The sequence below is a fragment of the Archocentrus centrarchus genome, chromosome 6 (assembly GCF_007364275.1).
Source record: "Archocentrus centrarchus isolate MPI-CPG fArcCen1 chromosome 6, fArcCen1, whole genome shotgun sequence".
Taxonomy (NCBI): Eukaryota; Metazoa; Chordata; class Actinopteri; order Cichliformes; family Cichlidae; genus Archocentrus; species Archocentrus centrarchus.
The window spans coordinates 30513977-30527123 of record NC_044351.1 but is presented as its reverse complement, the minus strand read 5'-3'; the positions used below and the strand labels follow the sequence as shown (position 1 = coordinate 30527123).

General features: G+C 40.4%; 1 protein-coding gene and 1 non-coding gene across 2 annotated transcripts; both read left to right on the top strand.

Moving 5' to 3' along the window:
* Positions 1–3604: 3604 nt before the first annotated feature.
* Positions 3605–3687, top strand: trnal-cag (transfer RNA leucine (anticodon CAG)). The gene has a single exon. It is a non-coding gene; the product is annotated as a tRNA-Leu (tRNA).
* Positions 3688–4566: 879 nt separating this feature from the next.
* Positions 4567–12707, top strand: pllp (plasmolipin). Its single transcript, XM_030731538.1, has 4 exons — positions 4567–5022; positions 9952–10125; positions 10352–10468; positions 11724–12707. Exons 1-4 carry the CDS (start codon positions 4873–4875, stop codon positions 11829–11831), a joined length of 549 nt encoding a protein of 182 aa, XP_030587398.1. The 5' UTR covers positions 4567–4872; the 3' UTR covers positions 11832–12707.
* Positions 12708–13147: the final 440 nt, after the last annotated feature.

Here is a 13147-nt window from a genome sequence, read left to right as displayed (position 1 = left end):
AGGTCAGATTTTAATATAAATGAAAACTTTTACTGTAAGGGTTAGGTGATGCTGTTAACAGAGTTGACAGCGTATGAGATGTAATGTATACATCTTAGGGCTGGGCAATAAATCAATAGCAATATGTATTGCGATAGACACGTGATCAATATAGCATTTTTTATGCTCTGCTCAGAGTATTTACGGATCTGTCGGGTTTCTGATATGTGTCCCTCCCAACAGTAAACTCATTCCTATGCCCTTGCCAACAGTCCAGTTCAAAATAAACACCATGAAACCCAAAATTTTCAGTGACTTATTAGACAAGAAAAAGCAACAAATGCTCTCATTTGACTAGAAGGAAACAAAACATGATTGACATTTTTTTTTATCTACAAATGCACTTACACAAACATCAAGTCACATGACTTTAAAGTTGTCACATAACATCTTTAAAGTCATGTGACAGCCTAATTTGCATATGGAATGTTGACCTTCTCAGGAACAGTTAAATTATATTATGACATCACATTCTTTTCCTGTTCTCTGCGAAGTGTTTCCTTTGAGTAGGAAAAAAGAAACAATAGAATTCAGTTTGTTCGCAGCACTCGTGTTAGCAGCATTCTCCAGCGCAGCACTGACGAAGGAAGATTTTGAAAAGATTTGTATCCACAGCAGTCAAGCAAGAACATCGACAACATGTCTCAGGAGTCAAGAGAGCGCGATAACACCGACCTGTTTGACTGGGAAGATCAGTCAGAAATCCCCCATGAATGGGGTGATGCACCAGAAATCCCGCTTGACCCTGAAATCGATACCCATTACTGGGGTTTTTGGCAAGACACCGACTCCCTTGACAGTAATGGTCCACCTGAATCCCTCAGAATTGCATCTAAACAGCGCATGCAGGAGGAGAATCGTCATTTGGACGAATCTAAATTCAGGGATGTGTGCAGCAAACTCCGAGTCGCGGAGACCAAAATCCAAGAGCTCGAAGCAAAATTGAAGGAAGCAAGAGATTTGGTCAAGGAGAAGGATGCGAAATGCACAGAGCTGGAACACAAGCTCCAAGACGTGGAGAAGACAAATGAAGGCTTAGAAGAAAAGTTTAATAAAGTCCTGGCAAAAAATACACACATGCTTATAGATCAGGAACAACAGGATGTCAAATTCGCAAACTTGCAATCCAAGCTCCAAGAGATGGAGGGAGAAAACGAAAGCCTGCAACAAATGCTTGAGCTTGCCTTGGGGAAGAAAGCAACGCTACTGAAAGAGAAGAAGGTGCTGAAAATGAAGCATGTAGAAGTGAAAGCAACACTTGCAGAAACTGAAAAGAGGCACAGGGTGGTGCAGCTCAAATTAGAAGACATGACAAAGCAAAATAAAAGCTTACATGGATCGCTTCATAAAGCTCACCAAAGCAATGCGGCTGTGATTAAGGAAATGGAAGCTAAGCACAGAGCAGTTCTCCAAAAGATGGAACAAAAGCACACCAACATCCAGTGCAAGCTCCATGAAAGCGAGGAGAAACATGCAAAAGTGCTGAAGGAGAAACAAGAGCTCTCCAACTCACAGAACCAGCTGCAAGATGTTCTCAGAAAGTCTGAAAAGAGCAACGGAGAACTCAGGGAGAAAATAAAAACACTGCAGCAATACAAAGAAGAGATGGAGAAAATGTGTGCAGGCATGGAAGTTATGATGAGGAAAAATGCAGAACTGGAAGAGCTCCATAAGAATGCCCAGCACAAAGCAAACCAACAAGAGAAGATGCTCAAAGACATGCAGGAAGCACAGAAATTGGTGGAACAGAAATTTAAAGAGCTGAAAGAAAGTGATGCAGAAAATCATGAAATAGTTGAAGAACTCAAAATACGGTGTGAGAAACTTGAAGAGCTGAACGCAAAAAGTGTCAGAGATCTCCATACAATCATACTGCAGCATAAAGAGCTGCAAGAGCGCTGCTTAAAAAAGAAAAAAGGCTTCAAGTTTTTCCGGAGGAACTCTTCTTCAACTTAAACACAGCTCACCTCGTCTGCCACCACCTTGAATCCATCTCCTTCACTTTGACCTCTCCTCTGTGCCTTTCTTTCTTTCTTTCTTTCTTTCTTTCTTCTCTCTCCCTCCTTCTTTTCTGAAATTTAATTTAATTGGCTACTCTAAATTTTGGCTGAGCAAAACCCTACCACCACCTCCTCGCGGTGCCGGCTGGTAACAGTGGTCTCAAACCCTGGCTAACGGTGGAGGTCATACCTGTCATGTTTTGTGTTTAAAAATACAGGAAATTTTCCGCCTCTGAAACTAGAAGTCGCTGTATGGCGTCATCGCCTAATTTGCATAATTGGTCATTTGCATGTAGTTGCAATCGCGGCTGTAGGAGAGAAGAAAAACACCTTTGGAGAGACAAAACGTGTAGAAAAAACACCATAAATATGTTTAAGACTACAAATGAACTTTATGAAATAACTTAATAACTTTAATGCTTTGCCTAGACCCACATTACATAGATCAATTTTGTCCCGTATTGTTTAATTTTAGAATATCAAATTTAACGAAGAGACTGTGGGGTGCGACTGCTAGAGACATTCAACCCTCCCATCATGGCTGCACGTCTCCAAGCTGTGGATCAAGCTTGGAAGCTGATGGCCGGCGTCCACGAGGACGACCAAAGAAGCGATGGATGGATGCGACATGAGAAGAAAGCCAATATACCAAAACATTAGTGGGGTCAGGTTAATTGATCATTCTAAATGACCCGTAGGTGTGAATGTGAGTGTGAATGGTTCACATGGACCAGGAAAAATAAAAGAATTGGAATTTAATCAATGTTTTTTTGTTTTGTTTTTTTATGCCATGAGATGGCACACAAACTTAAACTCAGGCTGGTGAGTCAGACGCTCTCACTGCTTCCAAAATGTTTATTGTTACTACTACTGTTAGTGGTATCAAAACAGAGTGGAAGCGATTGGGAATGACAGCAACTCAGCCACAAAGTGTGGTAGGCCAGTAAAATGACAAAGCGCGGAGTCAGCGGATGCTGAGGTTCATGGGTGCACGGAGTTCTCCAACTTTCTGCAGAGTCGATCACTACAGACCGTCAAATATTAGAAGTTAGAGACAGGGCAACCATCCCACAGGAGACAATGAAAGAGAGAAGACTCATCCAGGGAAGCAGCATGTTTGAACTGATGAAGATGTTCTTAAATTTAACCTTACAATTGATCATTTTTGCTATAGTCGGGTAATGTAAACTTGCCACTGTGTGAAACAGCCTTATAAACAAATTATGTGTGTGGCGCTCCGCTAATTAAGCAAGTAGCACTACCTCTGGATTTAGTTTTGTTTTATTGACAATAATTACCTTGAAAAGGGACCGTACAATTAGGGGAAAAGCTGCTTCCGTAGAATAGTTTGCACCCTGACGCACATCTTTAAGCTGAGTGATCCGCTGTCTCACACGGAGTCATTCCGTAAGACTCGGGAAAGTTTCGAAAGTGGATCCGCTGATCCGCCAAACAGAATTAGGTTTCCGTGTTTAGCGCGGAAGCCGAGAATTGGTCACAACTGAAGAAAACTACAGCTGCTATGAAATCCACATAACTGACATTTTGCCCTACGGTCCTCTCAAGTCAGGATGGCCGAGCGGTCTAAGGCGCTGCGTTCAGGTCGCAGTCTCCCCTGGAGGCGTGGGTTCGAATCCCACTTCTGACAATAACTTTTTATTCTATCAAAAGATACGATATCCCCGTCTAAAGAATTTATGGCTTTGTATTACCGTCAGAAAATTCTTTGAGTACAAATAATTGGTGTTCATTACACCTCAGCTGGTGACAACATGTTGCTAGATGGCAGATTAAATATCCATCAAACAAGAAAAGGTTATTATGTTTTTGCTTTTTTTTAATGTACTTTTTTGTTTGTTTGTTTACGTCTTGTTTTTGTAACATTTATGTATTATTTGTTTAATAGATCCAAATGCTTGAAATTCATTATTTTAATATATTTATTTTCCATTTATTTCGTCCTCGTAACCTTTGAAGCTAAAGTCAACCAGTTACAATTTTTCACAGCACACATAAATCCTCCCTCATTGACAGTTTGGACCAGTGGCAGGATTGTTAGAGTTAAATATTTACAGCATCTATCACTGCATATGTGTCATTTATTAAACTCAGTTATGCAGCCATTTGTCAGCCCCTCTTATCAATCCACAGGTGAAGAACAAATATGGGTGAGCACATAAAAGAGAAACCCACACCTAGATAACACCACTGATTTGACCTAGTGTGTGTATTTAAGTGTTGTGTTACTTTTTTCTTCCTCCTCCCAGAGTTCAAACATGTTAACGACTAAGCCACCACAGACCTGTGAAAGCATATGGGAGGTACCAAGACGGTGCACAGAGCAGATGGAGAGATGACCAAACACTCTGTACGTGTGTGTGTGTGTGTGTGTGTGTGTGTGTGTGTGGGGAGGGGGGCGTGAAAGGGAAAGAGAGAAGGCAAGGTGTAGAGAGACTCACACACCACCACCATTAGACACCTGTCAGTGCAGGTGGAGACACTGACAGCTGATACCTGAACCTGGAGGTCTAGTTGGAGGGCTCCTCTTTAGCTCTTTGGAGTGTTTTCAATTTTTTTTAATTCTTTTTTTTTTTTTCTTTTTTTTTAGCCATCAAGACTTTTAACAATTCTGTTTTTTATATGTATTTTTATTTTTAATTTACCTGACCTATTTGAGTATTCCTATTTCCTTGTGCCTCCAGCTAATGTAAGGACTTGGGTGTTTTCTGAGGAGTGAATCCTGCTGGTGGAGAACGATTTCTCATCAAAAGCTTTTACTAAGGATTCTTAAGGAGTTCCTTATTGTTGCACCAGCTTCTGTGAGAAGTCAATCATGGCAGACTTCCCATCCAAGGTTACCACAGAGACCAGCGTCCCTCACTCCCAGGGGAACAGCTTCCAAGGGATGGCTGCCAGCGTAACCTTCAGAGTGGACATGTCATTTATCCGAAGCATCCCAGCCATCCTCATGATGGTTGAAAGTGTATGTAACCAACTAAATCTTTACTTTTCTGTCTTTCCTCCACTCTGCTCTATTTAGTAGGGCAAACTTCTGCTCTGTTTGTTACTATTCTGAAACCTCTACCAACTTAAACCAACAGCACTTCGGTCCATCTTAGTACTTTACATAGCAAGTCAAAAAGGACACAATTTTCCTAGTGAAGACATATAATGGCATTACACATGCATACAGTAAGATCTTGAAACAGCTGGGCACTGTAGTTTTTAGTAAATGGTCCTCAAACAAAGGCAAATTCAGCATTTGGATGTGCACTTTGGGGAGGATCATTTTCAGCTGACTTAAAGGGAGATGACACCATGTAATAAACTCTTCCTGTAAGCATACCAGCATTTGAATTTGAATGTGTGTCAAGCTTCAGTTTATGCGCCATAAATCTCTCTGGGTGTCCATAAACTCTAAAAAAAAAAAAAAAAAAAAAAAAAAAAGACCAGCGCTGCATGTGCTTATTACTACATTTTTTAGATAACACTTGATCGTGGGAGGCAGCAGGGTAGGGCAGAAGTGATAAGAAAGCAGTAAAAAGCCTCGGTCCAATCCGTTTCCCCCTTTTCTGTTATGCATTTGCTCTTGACTGTGTCCACATAGAGGACACGTGGCTAGCCAGATGACTGAGGGGAGATCTTTGTCCCCTCCTGTCACACTGCACTGATCAAGCCGTTATTGCACTGAAACTGCAGGAACAACAGTTCACTCTTCAAGGACAGACGCATCACTGTTAATGTTCAGTCTGTATACAAGCAGACTTTAAACACCTGTTACCTCTGCGTGCTTTATTAGCTGTGGTTTTTGCTGATCTTTCAAGGTGTCGCTGTTGTAGTAGTAGGTCAGTTAAAAATCAGCACTGAGGAGTCATAAAGCCTTTGCTTTACTTTTTAACCCAGAAAAATCACCTAATTTAGTCTTTTAACATTTACATTGCCAACAGTAGGCACAGATGGCACCTTTTTAGTTGAATTATTGAATCCCTGGCTTATGAGTGGCTTTAGAGTGTTTGTGTTAATGTATCTTATAAACAGGCTTTCCTCACTAGTTGCTTGGGTGTGAGTAATTGAGTAACACTAAAATAACTGACAAAATATTTCTGCCCAGATGTAAGGTACCTGTACAGTAGTTCTGTCTTTTACTGCTTCATTTAGCATTCAGGACACTAACAGGATCATTACATAATCAGTGTGAGATGATTTTTTTTTTTTTTTTTTGCTGTTGTGGGATTTATGGTCTTTAGTGTTTAAATGGGTCATGCTTTCCAAAGGTTACTAAGAAGCACGCAGGCGTGTTTGTTTCTTAAGCCTGTAATAACTTTGGCAACTCAACTATAAACCAACACATTACTGCCATAATCATAAAACATATACTGTGAGGTGAATGTGTGCCTCACGCTTGTATGGAGCAGCTTTAGCATTAATTTGGAGCTGTGTTTGTGACCAAACATTCTGCTTTGGTTTCCACCAATTCCTTAAGCAAAACCACCAGATGGTGTTCTGGGGGATCTCCTCCCAGATCTGGACCAGGGCATCACTGAGCTCCTGCACAGACTGAGGAGGAACCTGGCAACGAAACATAATGTCCTGATTATGGGGGGTTGTCAGTAGTATGAATTCTTTCATCCTCCAGGAACTGCCTGTATACTCTCATCAGTAGAGGTCTGTGCATCCCTCCATGGATATGCCTCCCCAGTCCATCACTGACCCACCACCAAACTTGTTATGCTGAACAATGTTACAGGCAGCATAATGTTCTCCATACCTTCTCCAGACCCTTTCACATCTGTCACATGTGCTCAGGGTAAACCTGCTCTCATCTGTGGTATTTTATTGCAAATGCCAACCAGGCTCCACGATGCCAGGCAGCAAGCACAGGGAAAACTAGCCCTCAGGCCACCCTCATGAAGTATGTTTCTGATGTTTTGGTCAGAAACATTCACATCAGTGGCTGCTGGAGGTCATTTTCTAGCTCTGGCAGTGCTCATCCTGTTCCTCATTGCACAAAGGAGCAGATGCTGGTCCTGCTGCTGGGTTAAGGACCTTCTTTGGTCGTGTCCAGCTCTCCTAGAGTAGCTGCCTGTCTCCTGGAATCTCCTCCATGCTCTTGAGACCTCTGTAGGGTCCCAGTATCATCTCATGCTACCAGTAGTGGCACTGACCCTAGCCAGATGCAAAACTACTGAGAAAAAAAAAACAGTCAGAGAAGATGAAGAGGGAAAAAATTTGAGTGGCCTCCACCTGTAAAACCATTCCTGTTTTGGGGGTTGTTGCATTGTTGCCTCTGCTGGCACACCTGTTTCATCAAGACCAAAGCAGCTGAAACTGATTAACAACCCCCTCTGCTACCTAACTGACCAGATCAATATCCCTGAAGTTGAACTGGCCTGATGCTATACCCTGATTAAAAAGTGTTCCTATAATTTCTTTCAGCAGTTATACCTATATAATGGTCGATGCTCATATTAAACATGGTAAATATTTTGGATAATGACATCAGTGAATGTAAAAGTAGTCTAGCAAACCTAGAACAGTGCAACAACAAAAACAAAGAGCTGAAAATAAGTACAGCTGGTCAACTTTGAAGTACTTTCCTAGCACCTCATAATAGAGGCTATGTACAATATATGCACAATGCAATGCAGTGGTTTAAAAAAATAAAGCCTCAAGGACAGTTTTTAGAAAGTCTTTGCTTATTTAAATTAGCTTAATTTCAGCCAAAGTCTTTTTCAGCAGTCAGCAACATTTCCTTCTGAAAAAGCTGAGTCACCTTGATTAGCTTATTTCACACGGAGCAACCTGATTTTGCATTGACACTGGATAAATAAATTACACCACCATTTTCATACCATAAAATAGAGACAAAGCTCAGTAAATTAACATTTCCATCAACTGAATCGTGAGCTACATTGCTGCACGGTTCCACCTGCCTTTAGTATTTGATAAGTAGAACGTGATAGTCTCCTGTTTCAGGCCTCAAGGTCCTGATGCAATATTAATATATATTATGCCCTGCATATGCCATTATAAAATGCATTTGCATAATGCATAAACTCTGGGTCTTGTGGTAGATTGCACAGTTTAACTTGTTAGATGTTTGATGGGCTATGAAAGGATATATTTAGCACTTCTTATAATGCAGATTTGTCATCTAAATATTCTCACTTCCTTTAGCTTAAGACTATTTTGCTTTTTTTTTTTTAAATCAAAGGTGGATGATCTATGTTTCAGTCAAATTCTTTACAGATTTTGGTGAACTTTGGCAGTATAAATAGTAGTATGACAGCATTGATCCAACATGCAAATCATAGCTGGATTTTACTGTTTTAGGGAAATTAAAATAATTTCCTGTTTCTTCAGCTCAGAAGAGCTAGTTGCCTTGTAAAAGTCAACTTTTGAGAGCTTGCTGTGTGTGCGTGTGTGTATCAGGTGTGTAATAAGGGAAACCTGATCTCGTTATACATAATGGACAGTCCTTTTATGTCCTTTCTCATGAGACTAAAGCAGAAAGACAAGCATAGAGGAAAAGGTGAGGTGCCCTGTGTGTGTGTGCGCGTGTGTGTGTGTGTGTGCGTGTGTTTTTAAAGGAGGAGCCAGACTGACTTTTATCATGATTTTTATTCCTCCAAAAGCTGGCAAGATTTGTGAATGCTGTTAACACAAAACCTTTCACATAAAGGTTATCTGTAAGTCGGTGGCCTTGTCAGTGCATTGAACTCCATGTAAAATTAAAAAAAAAAACAAAAATGACACAATCTGAATAAAAACAGAAGAACGATGCGATGAAATTAGGAAATTAGGTAAGAAGGGAAATGGTCACAGACTCATGCGGGATGTGAAAGTGCTCAAACTAAATAAAGGATCATCATGCAAGTCAAGCACTGCTGACCATAGCAAAGCATTTAGCAGCTGATGTTCCCCTCAGAAGTTGGTGGATAGAAAAATAAACATATCTTAAAGGAGAGTCGATAATAAATTTACATTAACCAGTTTGCAAGAAATAGTGTTTGCTGCATGTGTAACATTTATACATAGAAATCATATCAACTTCATCATAGCTTCTTCTTAAACACAACATGACGTTCATTATGTAAATTATGGTTCTTAATTAGATTAAAACTGATGCCTAATGAGGTGACTACCTTGTGACTGGCCACAGCATCCTTTACCAGCATGCTGTGGCGTTAGTTTCTCAGTCAGATCCACCGCTATCTCCTGATGTCTTAAACTGGAGTCCACAGTGGTGATGTCTCAGTCATTACATCCATCTTTTATATACAGTTTATGGTCCAGAACTTGGTTCAATGTTCCCAAGAGCCCAGTGAATTTATGATAGGGATTAATGGATATAATAATACTCACTAAGCACAAACTTATTAGGGTTTTTTTTTTTTTTGTACAAAAATACACTCAAAAACAATTTGCAACCCTCCTTTAACAGCTATATTCAGTTGATGGAGGTCAAGGGGATAAAATTATGCATGGTCCAACTTGCACAGCAATTTCATAATAGGTATTCAGGGCGACTGTGGCTCAGGAGGTGTTAGACTGGATGGTCAGTGTTTTTCTCGCTGACTTCTCCGGTCAGCATCTTTAGGTATCTTTGAGCAGGATACTGAATCCCAAGTTGCCTCTGATGCATCCATGTGGGTGTGTGCTAATGTTAGACAAGGCACTTAGGTATAGAAAGAAGCACTTGTATGTGTGCATGATTAGATGAGGCTTGTCATAGAAAGTGCTTTGAGTGCTCAGCGAGAGTAGAAAAGCACTACATAAACACACTGTCAGTCCATTTACCATTCGGGACTTTTTTTTTTTTTTAAGCATATTAACTATTTACATATTTTTATTTTTAGCACCTTCATTTCATCTCACTCTTAATTGGTTTATCTCCCTTTCATCTCTTTAGATTTTAGGGCTGCTCCACTGGACACTGATAGCTAGCACCCTTGCTACAGTGGTGCCAGCATATGGCTGGGTACTGTTTGTCGCCATCACTCTGTGGATCCTCACCACCATCCTCTTCTTCGTGATCCTGTTCAGTGTCACACAACAACTGCCTACTGTCCCATGGCCCCTGACGGTATGTAAGGGACAGGGGAGACGAAAGAAAAATGGAGAGAAAAAATAGATTTATAAATTACTGTTTATTCCAGGTTATACAGAGAGTGTTCTTTGTTTTTGTCCTTTGGACATGTATGTAAATGTATACTGTCAGAGAGCAAGAAATATTCAGGGTCACATGAGAAAAGACTGATGAAAGGACAGCGATCATGCAATGTGCAATGTGGTTTCTCCATTTCTTCTAGGTCATGGTTTATAATGGCGCAGCCACAGTCCTCTATATCACCGCCTTCTTGACCAATGCAACACATGTGGCTCAATACCAACTATTTTCATTCTACGAACATTTGGCAGCTGCTGCAGTAAGATGTCTGATAGCACTCACACTCTCTCACAAACTAGTTCAATATGCAGCAAACATAGCACACCCTGTGATAACGCACTCACCAGACACTTCATCAGGCATGCCTTGCTAATACTGGTTTACTACACCCTTGTACTGCCTTAATTCTTCGTGGCATAGCTTTAACAAGGTGCTGGAAACATTCCTCAGATTTTGGTACATGTTGACATGACAGCATCACACAGTTGCTACAGATTTGTCAGCTGCACACCGGTGATGCAAATCTCCCGTTCCACCACATCCCAAAGGTGCTCTGCTGGATTGAGATCTGGTGGCTGCGGAAGCTATTGGAGTACAGTGAATTATTCACTGTCATGTTCAAGAAGCTAGTTTGAGATGATTTGAGCTTTGTGACATGGCACCTTATTCTGCAGGAACCAGCCATCAGAAGATGGGTATACACAGTTACTGTTGCCTTCCCAGTAGTCTTGTCATTTTCCTCTGACTTTTGGCATCAATAAGTCATTCTCTGTAAACCCTAGAGATGGTTATGTGGGAAAATCCCAGATCAGCAGTTTCTGAAATACTCAGACCAATCTGTGTGGCATCTTCTGCATTCGGCTGAACTTCAGCAGGTCATCTTGGCCATGCCTACATATGTAAACGCACTGAGTTGTTGCCATGTAACTGCCTGATTAGATACTTGCATTAACGAGCAGTTGAACAGATGTCTCTAATAAAGTGGCAGGTGAGCGTATGACTGCAAAGGCAGAAGAAACATCGCTTCTCCTTCACGCTTCCATCACTGTTGTGTGTTTCTGTTCACATTTGCCTATCAGGCTGTGGCAAGTACACACAATCTAAAACTTTAATATGTGACTAAGACACACACACACACACACACACATCAGTGTGTGTGTTACAGTTCCGTCTGTAGGTCAAAGTCTGTTCTGGTTTACAGCTATAGTAGACGCATTTAGCACATGACTTTACACATAAACACACATGGCTCTGGTGCTCTTCATATCGCACACTCTTATCAGTAACTCTACTGCCTCTGAGGCATTTCCTGTCAAAATTATAGAGTTTATGGCTCATTAGTGCTTTGTCAAACCTCTTAAACCACAAGTACATGGGCTCGGTATAGATGTTCATAAATTCATAAATATATGTCTGTGATTCATGATTCAAACTTTTGCTCTACTTGTTGAAGTCATTTCAGTGGTTTAACTGTTTTTTCTCCGCCTCCCTTCACTCTCGGTCTCTCTCTCCAGTTCTTTGGTGCTGTGGTGACCGTGGCGTATGGGGCCAGTGCTTTCCTCTCCTATTTGGACTGGAAGGGAGATGGAGGAAACGCTGCCACCAACACGGTGCCGACTTAAGACTGTGGAACCCGCGGTGCTACTCCCAGGAGCATAGTTCATTGTTGAGACACTGATGATTATTGACCCATTTAACCCAAATCCTGACTTAAGGCAAACCCAGATACTAACAATAAGACGAAACCTGTTCCAGGCGGTGGTTTAATTTTTACCCATCCCAGTAACAGGAAAAATACTGGACTGAGGTCCCTCCTTCAGAACATCAATAATATTACTAATAACAATAAATAATAAAACACACTTAATAAATTGCATTAAAAATACACTTGCATTACCATGTACATGAAGTAAGTGTTTAAAATCCCATAGAGTGAAATTTGAAGGCACTGAATGTGACTAAGATTAAAAGAAGGGAAATATAAGCACAGGGCAGATATGTGCTAAACAGAAGAGGGAAGAATACATGATGTGTTCATGGTCAGTCTGAGACCACCGGCAAATGTAAAAATTTAATGTTAGCTTGAAAAGGAGGAACACAAATTCCAACCTCCAGGCCAGATTTATTCCAGTTATGACAGTCTGAACTTTAACACCAAAGAATTGGATGTTCAGTAGTTCTAATGTGTGTACGGTTTGTTATCCATCAATGAGAAAATGAGGAAGCAACCACTGAAAGTTAGCTTTGTATTTTGTGTTTACTGGGCATTACAGAGCCTTTACTGCTTCTATACCTTTCACCAATAAAATGTTTTTATTACATTACTAAAAGTCCATTAGCGACAGAGACCAAAGCATTGGTAAGAAAATGAAAAGCAGCAAAATTATTTTAATCATGAAGCTGACAAGATGACACTTTCTGAATGACTCATTTTCTGATTCGAATATTTTTCCACAGGTGTGCATTTTTTTTATGATTTAAGTCAAAGTCTGCTCATCTCCTGCTGTACTGTATGTGCCTTTATGAAACATGCTGTCTTTTTGTACCAAGAATTTGAACATTGGTGAAATCCTATAGTGAGTGCTAGAGCTCAACTACACGCTTCAAATAAACCACTGAGTGATATCAGTGAGGCTTTTTTTCACCCCCATGTTTATTTGAAAATATATATATATATTTTTATGGACAACTGTAACAACAATATCATTTCAACAGAGAAATAAATGAACAAAAATGTGTTAAAACAAGTAAAAACAATTTGTGCCAAAAACTAGTTGCAGACGCACACACACACACACACACACAATCACTTTACATTGAAAAATTACTTTGACAAGCTCAAAACTCAATGACTTTTCAAACTGTCCAAATACTTTACATCTTCATAGCAAATATTAGTCCTACTAAGCTAACAAAAACATCAGGCAGAACAAGGAGA

Bases quoted from the DNA above. Each gene is read 5' to 3' on its own strand.
- pllp (XM_030731538.1), top strand. From the start codon at position 4,873: ATGGCAGACTTCCCATCCAAGGTTACCACAGAGACCAGCGTCCCTCAC. The intron at 5,023-9,951 runs GTATGTAACCAA...TCATCTCTTTAG, and splicing joins TCCTCATGATGGTTGAAAGT to ATTTTAGGGCTGCTCCACTG. The intron at 10,469-11,723 runs GTAAGATGTCTG...CTCTCTCTCCAG, and splicing joins AACATTTGGCAGCTGCTGCA to TTCTTTGGTGCTGTGGTGAC.